Source organism: Aethalodelphis obliquidens, unplaced genomic scaffold, assembly GCF_003676395.1.
Source record: "Aethalodelphis obliquidens isolate GAN/ISIS:26980383/991018 unplaced genomic scaffold, ASM367639v1 scaffold5, whole genome shotgun sequence".
In the NCBI taxonomy this organism is placed as follows: Eukaryota; Metazoa; Chordata; class Mammalia; order Artiodactyla; family Delphinidae; genus Aethalodelphis; species Aethalodelphis obliquidens.
Window position 1 is genome coordinate 73,417,630 of NW_020837949.1, and position 13,096 is coordinate 73,430,725.

At 36.9% G+C, this 13,096-nt stretch overlaps 1 protein-coding gene across 1 annotated transcript in view; it reads left to right on the forward strand.

Annotated features, from left to right (window-relative positions):
• DNAH11 (dynein axonemal heavy chain 11) overlaps positions 1 to 13,096 on the forward strand; it is a 320,226-nt gene that overhangs the window by 16,672 nt on the left and 290,458 nt on the right. Inside the window, 6 exon segments of the mRNA XM_027102655.1 lie at positions 115 to 311; positions 796 to 985; positions 1,743 to 1,842; positions 4,404 to 4,615; positions 9,791 to 10,024; positions 11,246 to 11,413. Coding sequence (XP_026958456.1) covers positions 115 to 311; positions 796 to 985; positions 1,743 to 1,842; positions 4,404 to 4,615; positions 9,791 to 10,024; positions 11,246 to 11,413 — 1,101 coding nt within the window.

Below are 13,096 nucleotides of genomic sequence, written 5' to 3' on the forward strand. Positions count from 1 at the left end.
GAAATTGAAATTGGGTGGTTTTGTTGCTGATCTTGTGTGACAAGAAAATCTTTGAAGGAGCACATTGTGTATAAATTAATTTCACTGCTTTTTAAAATGTTTCTCTTTCTCTAGATTTTAGTGCCAATTATTTCTAATAAGAACAACCATAAATCCTGGTCCTGTTTTATTTCACAAGACATGGAACGTCACATAGAAGTCATGAAAAATAAAATGCATATTTTTAGGGGCAAAATGTTGAGAAGAACTCTTCTACCAATTCCCACTATTGCAGGAAATGTTGACCTGGATGAGAAATATTCAGAGACCAAGTACGTAATGATATGGTTTACACAGGATATCAACATGGAGAGCCAACACACCCATTTAACATCATACCCCCAGCAAACTGTTAGCAAAATATCAGAATTATTATAACTACAGCATACTTTAAAAAATAATGTACAGAAACACCATATATATTATTTCCTTTCAAAGTATTCTTTCTAAAAGCAGACTGTACAAAAAGCAAGCAGTACCAATTGCCATAATGTCAACAGTACTCTTCTAGTAAAACGTTTTTGAGGGCATTATGATTCTTTAACAATTTTTTAAATGTTAGAGACATGCCCATGACAGAATAACAATGTCACAACTCAAATTGAGGCTATAAAAATAATAGATCTGATTTTGAAGTATTTATATTTAGAAAACTAGCTTTTATGGATTCATAAAATACCTATTAAATTTCAAGTCCTATCCTTATTTGGATGAAATGATTCATTTTTGTATTTTTAATCATTTCAATGTTTGTAGACTAGAGCCAAATGAAAGGACAGTACTCCATGCAATTGAATCAGTAGTTATTAAATGGTCGCATCAAATCCAAGAAATTGTAGAGAAGGATTTAGTGCGGCCTTTGCTGAATGGTCTTCACTCAAATCCTCAAACTGAACTGGATTTCTGGATGATGAGGAGAGAGAACCTAGCATGCATTTATGATCAAGTAAGTTGAGAGCCCTAGAAATTGCTTGCCAGTTGAATTAGCAAAGTCAGTTGTAGAGTTTGGTCTCCAAAGCCATGATTTCCAGTAATGTTAAAGGTTTAATACACTGTCTTTGAACAACTTAATTGTCTGTTTTCTTATTCCAAAGTTCTGTATGGTATGCATTCTTAAAATTAATGGGGATTAAAAGTAATTTTGCCTTTTTGAGACTATTTTGACAGTAATTGGAAACACTTTGTGGCAAAGAAAGAGTAGTTCCCAAGGGAAATGTTGAAGATTGTAAGATTTAATTAATCTGGTTGATGTAATTAATTTGGGAAAGGAGTAGATTTTGCTTAGTGGAGAGATGCAACTTTGGAAGAACTAACTGGGTCCTCTGCTGGTGTTTGCCATTAGAAGTTATTCAGTTTAATGTTCTAAAAACTAAGACATTCATTCACATGTTCACCTATCTGTTAGAGATTTTCTGAAACAGATTTTATATGGAAAAGTTAATATTTTACATGTATAATAAAATGTATATTAACAGGCTTTTTGAAAATACAAATTAAGAGCTATACATGTAAAATAACATACAGTCTTAAGGAAAAAAATTATTTTTAACTTGAAACCAGGTATGTCTTTGAGTATTAAATGCTGTGTGTACTGTGCATGAATGGAATACAATTTAAATATTTTATTGCAGAATGCATTTATTTAGTCATTAATCTAGCTTATATATATATATATATTTTTTTTTTTTTTTTTTTCTATTTAGCTTCAGGCTCCCATTGTCCTCAAGATGGTTAAGGTCCTGAAAAATAAGCAAAGCAGCTATTTTCCAACTTTGAAGGGTATCCTCATGGCTGTGGAAAATGGTAAGACTCATGTTCCTCAGCCTGGCATCAGTGGTCCCTCCTGATCTGACTCCTGCCTGTCTGCTCAGCCTCCTCTACCCTTCTACCCTTAGCGTGCTCATGAAATGACTGCACTTGACTCTTCTAATGATAAGTCCATCTTAATTATCTGCAGTTTATTCTCCGGCTATATTAAACCGTTTTTCAGGTATATAGTAAGTACCTACCAAAGAGGCTCTAGATTGAACTTTCAGTGAGAGTGTATGTGTGTGGAGGGGAAAGGCCTTTGGTGTTTAGCAGCGGGTCATTGAATGCCCAGCATGGAGGTTTTCTAATCAACAGTTGGGCTGCAGTTAGTCCAGTGACTCCCCAGTAGAATCTCTGAATTTGCTTAACATTCATCATTTATTTAACTCATAAGAACGCAAAGTCATCATTGAAGTTTTGGTGAAGATTAAACACAGAGAGGAGGGTTTGTTTGTTGAATTTTGAACAGGTAATACATGTACATTGTTAAAACCCAGAAATTATAAACAGGTATTTTTAATTTAAAAAGGAAATTGTGTAAGTGAAAAGTCTCCTTATCTTCTCAGTACCCAGTTTCAACCTCACCCAGGCGTAACACCCCTCCGTAATTTTTTAATTTCTGTTTCTGTTCCTTTAGACATGTGTAAGCAAATACAGATATGATCCGTGATACTGAAGTTTTAAACGATAAAATTGTAAGATAACATGGCCCAATAGCTTGTTTTTGTTTCTAACGTGAGAAAATTATTTTTAAATTTTTTCCTATGTAACATGTGGAAGGTTAGGAAATACTTAAAATCTACTTTGAAAATGTTTTGCTATCTCTTTAGGCTTTTCTCCATGAACTCTGTTTGAAAAGAGGCCTTAAGACAAGAGGGCATTAGATCTGTATTTCTATCCCAGATCCATTCAGTACATCTTAAATTTGCTGCGTCCCTGGTTTCTGTTGGCCAACTTGGCATACTAACACCTTCCTTGTATAATTGTTGCAAGAATTAGAGCACTGTTTCTCAACCTTGTCACCACTGACGTTTTGGGCAGGATAATTCTTTGTTGTGGGGAACCACCCGGTTCATTGTGGGGTATTTAGCAGCATCCTTGGCCTCTATCCACTCCCCCCATGCCTGTTGTAAGGACAAAAAGTGTCTCGAGACATTGCCAAATGACCCTTGGGGGAAATCCTCCCCTGGCTGAGGACCAATGAATTGAAGACCTAATATACAGTGCCCAGAGTACTAGGCACATAGTAAGTGTACCCTCAATAAACAGAAGCTGCTTGCATTTTTTTCTGCTAGTAAGATTCACATTTTCTGTGAATAAAACTTCTCCAGGAATGAATCCCAGGCGTCCTCAAAGCCTTTTGAGCATATGGACTGGAGATTCAGGAGAAAACACTTTCAGTAGAACAAGTGGCCCAAAGCCATTCTCAGTTAGAGGTAGAAGGCTCTCCCAAAGACCTGCTCGAGGCTTTGTAAAATCACTAGAAGTGCTTATCACATTTTAAGGGCACTTTACCTTTACATGCAATTATTGGATTTTGAAATTAACACTGATGAAAACACACTAATTTCAAAACATGAGTGCATCTGAGGAAAAAATAGTTCCTGGACCCTCTCTTTCTTCCCAGGTCTTTATTGTTAGGTGGAGAGATTAATTGGTTACATGTCAAGAAGAGCAACATGGGTGGGTGCATACCTGACTCTGACAGCCAAAAAAAAAGAGTCTGGCAGTTTGCTTTGTTTTTTTGATTTCTGACAGGAGTCTTTTGGGATAACACCAGAAATTAAGGAATTTACTTTCCTTCATTCCCTACCTTCATAAATAAAGACCATTTTCAGTTAATCAAAGGTATTTGTAGCCTCAGGAGTACAATGAAGTCTGATGGAGATCCATTTAGGGTACATTAAAAGGACCAGTTTTAATCAAGAGAAAATTTGGATTAGATTAACCAGTAATTAATCATAACTATTTCAATGTTGTCTTCATATATACCTTTTTAAAAAAGTATTCCTTATTCCTACCATGCATAACAATTTTTTAAATTGAGGTAAAATTCACCTAACATTAAAAAAAAGTTTTTAAAGTGTACAGATTGGTGGCATTTAGTGTATTCACAATATCCTGTAACTATTGCTTTTATCTAGTTCAAAATATTTTCATCACCCATGCTTGACAATTTCAATAGTTACACTGTGGATAATAATATAATGGAAAATTTTTCGTGGTATGAGTTACTCTTATAGGACATTAGAATGAGATAATAAATGATTCAGTTGTGCTGGTACCAAGTGCGTGGGAGGAGTTAACTTTCTGGTGAGTCTTCAGTCGCGATTTACTTGTGAGTAACTACGCCTGGGCTCTCTTTGAAGGGTTGTTACAGCTGGACAGTGTTGAAAGCCTTCCTAACCTGTCCTGTGTCAATGGTAGGGTAAGTGATATAAAAAGAAAGAGGCAGCATTTAAGTACAGCCATGTTGTTTTGCATTGTTCTCTTGACCTTGTGAAGTGACTTCAGATAAAAGAGGCTGCCTCACATTAACGGTGGTTTCCTTTCAGCTCTTCTCGAAGCCCAAGACGTTGAACTTTACCTGAGACCCCTGAGGAGACACCTTCAATGTGTTCAGGAGACGGAATTCCCACAGACCGGTGTATTAATTGCCCCGTTATTTCATACCATCTGTCTGATCTGGAGTCATTCCACGTTTTATAATACCCCTGTTCGGATTATAGTTCTATTGCAAGAGTTTTGTAATCTCTTCATTGACCAGGTATGTAGCATGAAAAACATAGTAACAATGAGAATTATTGCCGTTTGGTAGGTTTTATGAGATCAAGGAGGAATGAATAAATCCAGTCTACAGAACACCTTTTTCCCTTTTCTTTTTTCATAAGACTTTTATGGTAACAAAGGCCAGATGACTTTGTATCCTAAAAGGCAAAGGAGCTCTGGAAATAAGTCAGATACAGTCAAGGGACAGGTTGTTACTGGATTCTGTTTGTTTAACATCCTACCTTTCTTCAAAAGAGATTTAAGGCAGCTTCTAATAAAAGGCACACACACGTAGTACTTTCTTTGTAGCTTTCCCTTTGGTTTCCACAGGAACACTGGCTGGGGGAAGACTTTTGGAAAGGGAAGTAAGTTAAGAGAATCTGGCAGAAAAAAAATGATCCTCCAAAAATAGTAGTAGAATTATATTAAAAGAATTCTGATTCATGGTTGATCTTTAAAAATCTTGTTTATAATTGTTTCTCTACTCTTCACTTAACTTGCAAAATGTTTAAAAAAAATTGGACTGCTTCCTCATCCTGTGGGAACTTTAATTACTCTTGTGTCCATAATATCAGAGAATATTTCATAATTTGAGAGCTAAAAGATACTTGCAGGGCATATCATCCAGTGATTCTTTGTTGAGGGTGTGTGTGTCTTAGTCTGCTTGAGTTGCCATAACAAAATACCACAGGCTGTGTGGCTTTATTTTCAGGAATTGCTTTCTCACATTTTTGGAGCCTGGGAGACCAGATCCAGGTGCCAGCATGGTCGTGTTCTGACTAGAGAATTCTTTCTGGCTTGCAGATAGCTGCCTTTTCTCTGTGCCCTCACACTGAGAGAAAGATCTCCCTCTTCCTCTTTTTAAAAAACCACAGTCCTGTCAGATCAGGGTCCTGCCCTCATGACCTCATTAACCTTAATTACCTCCTAAAGATTCTATCTCCAGGTAGTCACATTGGTGGTTAGGGCTTCAACACAGGCACTTTTTTGGAGCGGGTGTCACACTTTAGTCCATAGCAGGGTCTATATCAGGGTGTGTGTCTGAACACCTAAGGAGTTTTTGTAAAACAGATGCCAGAGAATCAGAATCTGTGCATATGGCTTAGCCTTTGAGTTGCTAAGTAAGAGCGCTTCCTATGAGAATTGGATCATTTCCAGCTGTAACTGGCAAACAAGCAGAAAAAGAGAAGTGTCTAAGTTCATGTGAAGTGGAAAGTCTAACAGTGCAAAGACTTGAAGATTAGCTTGCTCCAGGGGACACAGATGATAATTTCAAAGCTCTGTTTTGCTCGTTTGTGTTTGACTTGATTCTCAGGCTCTCATCACGTGTTAACCAAGGTGGCTTTTGGTAGCACCAGATGGATATCCTTCTAGTAGAGGAACTTCCCTGGAAAGAGGCTGACTGTTTTTTTTTCTGGACCAGTGGGTTTTATTTTCACTCCTGGAACAATCATGTGGCCAGGGAGATAGGATATCTTGGACAGGCCTGGATCACTAGCTCAGAGAAGGGTGGACAACTGTGATTGACCTAAATCCCTGATCTAGTCTAATGCTTCTCAGTGGTTTTCACCTCATGACTCACATAGAAATTTAAAATTTTTCATTGCATAGTGGGGTAAAATTGGAGGGGACTGGGAGCCCTGAAAATCTGTTCATAGACAGGGCAACCTGTTTGGAGCTTCTGCTGCCCCAGGCCAGAACCTTGCTTTTCTAAACGTTAAAGAGAGCAGTGTTGTAGCAGAAACTGGTTGGGGAACTGTGTGCCATTCTAATCCTGATACTTTTTCAGGTGAGTTAATGGAAACTTGAAAGATATCATTTGCTCACTTTGCTTGAGCATTTAGGGGGAAATCCAAATTAAAGAACAGGTTTCCTGACTTGTAGTTTACCGTTTCTGGAATACATATGAGATTGAGGTGTGCTTGTGTGTCTTCCTCTCTGCTTCCAAAGAAGTGGAATGGTGTATGGAAAGGACTTTGGGCTCAGACCAACCAGGATTCAAATCTAATTGAACCAGGGGACTTCCCTGGTGGTCCAGTGGTTAAGACTCCACACTTTCACTGCTGAGGGCTTGGGTTCAATTCCTAGTCAGGGAACTAAGATTCCACAAGCCGTGTGGCACAGCTGAGAATAAAAAAGATCAAGTTGAACCATTTTAGAGTAGTTAAATCACTTTTCCGAGCCTCACTTTCCACGCTTGTAAGTGCCCTGTTTATGGGCTTTTGTAAAGATCAAAAGAGAGAACCTCAATGAAATGCTATGTGTGGCATTTAACAGAGACTCAGTAAAAGTTAGTTCCAAACTCTTGCCTTACAAAATAGTTGCAGCTGTTGATAGGAGATAACAGGTCTGTTCCTTGCTATATTTGAGCATCTCTTCTGGCTTCATTCTATTTGTTTCTCTGTTGTGCGGACTCAGTTTTGCTGTTTTGTTAAGTGAGTGCACTGCGTCCTAATGGCTTGGATCCCTACTGCAGGATTAACCACTGTGACCACCGCTTCTCCCAAACCCCTTTTGAGGGATCCTCATCTCATTTTGAGAATGATCCAAACTTTTACTGCAAAGCTGTGTTAGTGTAGAAACCTCAGATGTTGTCATTCACTATTGTAGTTGGCTTGCAAGGAGCCCTGGTTACCTGTAAGACTATAAACCTATTATCCCCGGCTCCTAGGCTGTGTCAATGGCCAGAGTTTGCCAAGCTCCCAAGGAAATAATGTCGTTTCTCTTGTTCCTTAGTTACTATTCTTGGCTTATGTCCAAAGGTTCCGTCGACCTGATTTCCTAGATTCTCCAAGTGGACTTTGTAGTAAATCTGCCCCAACATGTTAGGAATCAAAAATGGGCAATGAGTCAACTTTCATACCCGGGTTCTCTGAAGAGCTAAACTCCGCACCACCTGCCACCACCCCCAGTTGTTTGCTGTCTAACTTATTTTTAATACTTATTTAACAAGCACTGTATAGTGCCTCTTATTTGCCAGAATTCTTCTAAGCCCTTTACAAGAATCTACGAGTTTAATTCTCTAGCAACACTATGATATAGGTGCTATTAGTAGATACTTCATGTATTTTTTTTAAAAAAAAAACAACCCTTTTTTAAAAAATAAGTTCAGAGAAGATAAATAGCTTTCTCAAGGTCACCCAGCTGACAGAGTTCTTACTCATTTTGCTCCATATTTTAATGTAAGTTTTTATTTCTAATTACTATTAATATGTGGTATATGAATAATTGTAAAATACTCTTATTGCATAAAATTTATAACAATGGAAATAGTCCTGCAGTTCTATCACCCTAAAATTCAGCATTTAAAAATTTTCCTTCTTCCAAAATTTACACGTATTTATGCATTTTATAATTCTTTTTTTTTTTACTAGCTTCTTGAAAAATGATTGCTATTGTTGGATATTTACGTTGCTTCCAGCCTCCTGTATTATAAACAACATGCAGAAAACAACTTTATACAGAAATCCTTTTCCTTAACTTGGATAATTGGCTTAATATAAATTCCTGATGTTGATCAAGGGGTACAATCTTTTCATGACTATTGAACGCTATTTGATATTTACAAATTCTTTTTCAAAAGATTATATTAATTGCATTGCTATTATCAATGTGTAAAAAGTTTTAGTATAATTCAGCTTTGAGCATTACCAGCTTTAAAAAATTTGCAGTGATTCATTGAGTATACACTTGTACCATGTTGTTTCTTAATTTTGTACATTTCATGATTTGTGTGATCACACATTTTATGTGCCTTTTATAATTTTCTTATATAGTTTTCATGTACTTTGTTTTTGTGACTGTGTAGACTTCAACGTGTTTATGAAACATTTGAACCCTTGCTGTGGTGTACGTCAGAAGTCATAAGCTGGCATTCTGTCAACTGTCTTTGGCCAATGGATCAATGCACTGCTTTTATTTTGCATAGTATTTTGAAATTTAAAAAAAAATTGTTTCTGATGCTTAAATTGAGTAGGTCTCATTGAATTTCCAACATCCCAGCCTCTACTGAAAAGTCAGATCTCACTGCATTGGCTCTTGCATCCCCATTGACACAGTCAGCTGCTAGAGCTTCACGTACCCCTTTAGATGGGTCATGTGCTGTCCAGGTGACCATGGTCTCCACTGTTCACTGTTCCTGATCTGCTAGAATTGAAGGAACTAGTTAGTAGGCTTTTTAGACACCAAATGAATGATATTCTTACTACTTTACACATTATGGCACAGAGTCTATATTGCATGTAAAACCATAGCCATTATTGGGAGATGGAGGACAATATGTCTACATTTAGAAAAACATTTCTTCTATCTGCTGTGCTGAACCCAATGGCTTTCAATACTTTCGCCATTGAGATCTGTGACAACTTTCTAAGCAACTGCAGAATTAAAGGTGTGCAGTTTAAACGTATAATTTATATGAGGTGAAGATGCATCAGGATTAGATTTTATAGGTTCCTGAGGCTCCTAAACAGGGAAATTGTGAAAGTTCATAACAAATATGCAAAGGGAAGAACTGAATGATGGTCCTATGAGAGTTGCTACATGAATCTGCTGGTTTTTCTATAATCGTTCTCGCCTTTGCATTTCCACTATTGAAAACTAGTTCATATGGCATATCTCGGCTAGATTTTACGTCCTATAATGAGTTTAAGCCCCCAGAAGAGAAGTCTGCTAACCTAAAAGAATTGCCAATGGTATAATCACCTATGTTAGCTCTTTCTCACCTTTTCAAGTGACCTTGTGCTGCCAGGTAACGTGACCGTATTTTTAAAATACATGGTCTTATAGATGTCCCTTCCTGGCTTATACATTTCTTTATATGAAAAAACAGTTGTGCAGAATATTTGCTGCTAGGAATAGCCATGCAAATTCTGGTTACACAGTTGTTGTATCTTTGAAGCTTAGCAAAAATGTAGTCATTGGCAGAATGTTTAATTCCAGAAATTGCAGCATCTCCTGTAGAAGTCTCTAATGTATGCAAGTATGTCATTGAAACCTAAGTGCCTGAATTTCTAGAATTTGTATTTCCTGTTTTACAGCATTGCTGGCCCAATTCTAGACATTGTAATTTAAAAATCATGCACTGAAAAAATAAAACAGTTCATTGAAACAGTCATTTTCAGTAAAACTATTAAACATTTTCTTATTATTGTTTCCTTTCATTGAATCCTAGGCACTAGCTTACCTTTTGCCTGAAGACCTTTTGAGAGGAGAAATTGAAGACTCTCTGGAAAAGGTGCAGGTGGCCGTTAACATCTTAAAGACTTTCAAAAATTGTTTTTTTAACTATAGAGAAGGATTGGCAAGCTATTTTATGGGAAATAAGGAGCTGAAACCATGGGATTTCCAGTCTCATCTGGTGTTTCTTAGATTTGACAAATTTCTCGACCGCTTCATAAAAATAGAGGTATTTATTTATTGACTTGTAATTTATTCATATTGTAAGTTGTTTCAGAAAATCCTATAGCTTTTTATATGATTTAGGGAATAGTTTGTTCTACTTGGGTGGGAGGTGGGAAGTCTGCTTTCTTGGTGATCCTCATGAGGAGTTTACGAGGCCCGTGCTATCAAGATACAGTAAAAGCTTTAGTTTGTTTAGTTTCAAAGCTTTGTTTAGTTTTAAAGCTTTGGCTTCTTTTTCTAAAAAATTCATTTTTGATTATTTTATTATACTGAGTGTAAGTGAATCTCTATGTACCAGTGACCCTTGTCCTACAGCTTACTACGTTCCTAGAAAATGGTTGTAAATCAGGAAGCTATAAAATAACCCCTTTTTTCCTTTACATGTTTGATGGTTTTATTGGGATTCCATAGCTGAAAACCCATTTGATAATCTAAAATATCATGGTAGCTTTTAGTATATAAATATATATGTTATACTATTCAAATATTATAACTATTCATAAAAATAGATGAAAAGAACATGAAAACATGTGCTTTTTATAAATGTTTTAAATGCCAAAAAACCAAACATGAATTACATACATGTAAACACACACAACAACTTGTATGGAGCCAACTGGCTAAGGTTTCTGTTTTTGTTTTTGTTTTTTTTTTCATTTTGAACTTCCTTGTTTTCTTTGTAAAACTCTTTCTAGCATGTTCGGGCTTTTTTGTTGATAGATTTGTTGAATTTCATTAAAAATTAGAGCTTTATGTTTTGAAAATTCTCATCATTTAAGCAGCCTGAATGCCTCTTAAAGTTTGAGTGCCAAATGCCTGACTCTGGGTAACTTGCATCACCCTTTCATAACAGTCTCTTAAGCTCCTTTTCCATAAGAGAGCCCATCACTGCAGTGTTGGTGGCTGAAAATGAGTTTTGGATCTCACCCGGACGTCTGACTTATGATTAGGAGGATATGAAATTAGAGAATCAAATGTTTAACTATGGTAAGCTAGGTGTTGCCTGTACTGCTTGATAATTTTCAGTCCATGTGAAAATGGGAGTATGATTTTAAAAGTAGGCAGTTACTTAGTTCAGTTACATCATTAATATTCACTTTATGTCATGTAAGTGTCCATTGACTCACTGATTTTGAATGTTGGAAAATGTTCTTTCTTTGAAACTTTAAAATGTTCTTTTCCTACTCAAGAGGGTGGAAAAATCTTTACGATGTTTTTTTCAAAGGATATATTTGTCACCATACTGGAATTTGAAAAGCTGGAAAGACTTGAATTTGGCGGTACCAAGGGAGCAATTTTAAATGGACAAATCCACGAGATGAGTGAAGAATTTATGGAACTCTGTAAGATTTTTAAACAGAGCACATATGACCCATCTGATTACAATAACATGGTAATACTGTATCTTTTTGTTTTCAATTTCATAGAATCGTATTTTAAAGCTGGGAAGGACAGTAGGTCACAGTGATAATAGGTCCCATTCAGTCCAACCTCTCCCAGGTGAAAGAGGGGAAATGACTTGTCTGAGGTCTCTCATTTACTTAGTGGTAGATCAGGGACCAGAAGTTAGGTCCCTAACTTTTGCATTTTCAGTTTAGAATATTTTAAACTGTTTCTAATATAACAGTGGACCTCAGTCTGGATTTGTCTCTTGTTGATGTATAGTGGAAAGGAACTTTCCATATTAACTCATTTAGATCTGATTATCTGGTGTCCATGTAACTTGTGTGTTTTATTTTAGCCTTTTCTTGAATCATTAGGTAAATTTTTCATCTACTTGAATATTTACTTTCACCTCATTCATTACATATATTATTAACATGTATGTTTTCTGAAAAAGAGGGAAGCTTTCAGGTTTAAGCTGCTTCTGTTTTCTGTCACTGCCAGCAGGTTAGGAGCCAAGGAGTTCCTGTGGGCATCCCTGCAGCTCTAGGATAAAAATAGCTTCATTTTAGTGGTTTGCTATGACAGTGAATCCCAGGTACTAAAAAAAAAAAAAAACTAGATTACCTCTCGTCATCATTGTTTTTTGTGGAATGTGAATTTATTCACTATAATGTGTATATTTGGCCAAATAATTGACTCTCTGAAGTGTACAAGTACAGTATGTTAGCTTTGTAAGGACATGGTTAGCAAAGTTAATCCCTCTGAACTGCTGACAGTTTTTGGGAAGTAGAGTTAATGGTAAGGAAGATATGGTCATTGTGTGTCCTGCTCATTTGTGGGGAAGTAAGAGAAATCTGGATCTGTGGTGATGGTCTAGGGGAATGCATGAGCTCATCCCCAGAGCCTGGTAAGATGTCTGGCACCCAGCAGGAATTCGGTGAATATGGACAGGATGGGACTCTTGCGGGGGGGGGGAGGGCTTGATTTAGCTCTTATGAGCAACTAAGCAGAGGAGCGTGAAACCCAGCGTGCACAGGACCGTCGGGTGCATTCGAGTTACAGGAGAGCCTTGATTTGCTCATGATTACAAATCCTGGCAGGTTTTCAGTGTGCCAGGGTTGGAGGACATGGCTAGGTTTAGCTGATATCGCTTCCCTGGTAGTGCTAAAGGTCCTGAATTTATCCCTGTGTCTGCCCAAACCCTGCACAGTCACAAACATAGAATAGAAAATTCACTTGCTCTTGACACACACACACGCACGCACACACACGCACACACACACACACACATATATCTGCTTGCTATTTGTATTTAGTATAAAATGGGCAAGGCTTACCTGTGATCTCCAGATCTGGGTTAGAGACATTGATAACCTGCCCTCGAAGTTCCCCTTCATCCTTTTATCTGATTACTGTATCCTGCTTTAGAATATAATTTAAAAGCTCCTTGACTTTGGTTATTCCTCGAAATCGAAATTTGAATTAACTAAAAGTTCACTTAGTTGGTGTGCTTATGTCAAAGATGACCTTTGCTTTTTTTGAATGTGTCTTGGTTATCAGTATTGCCTCAGAATATTGCAATGATTATATATTTTTGCTTAATAAACTGTTCATTTGGGGGCTTTTTAGCTGAGTTTCATTGTGTTCTGGTTTTTATGATGAAATCAGCTGGTAATTTTTAGGAGATATT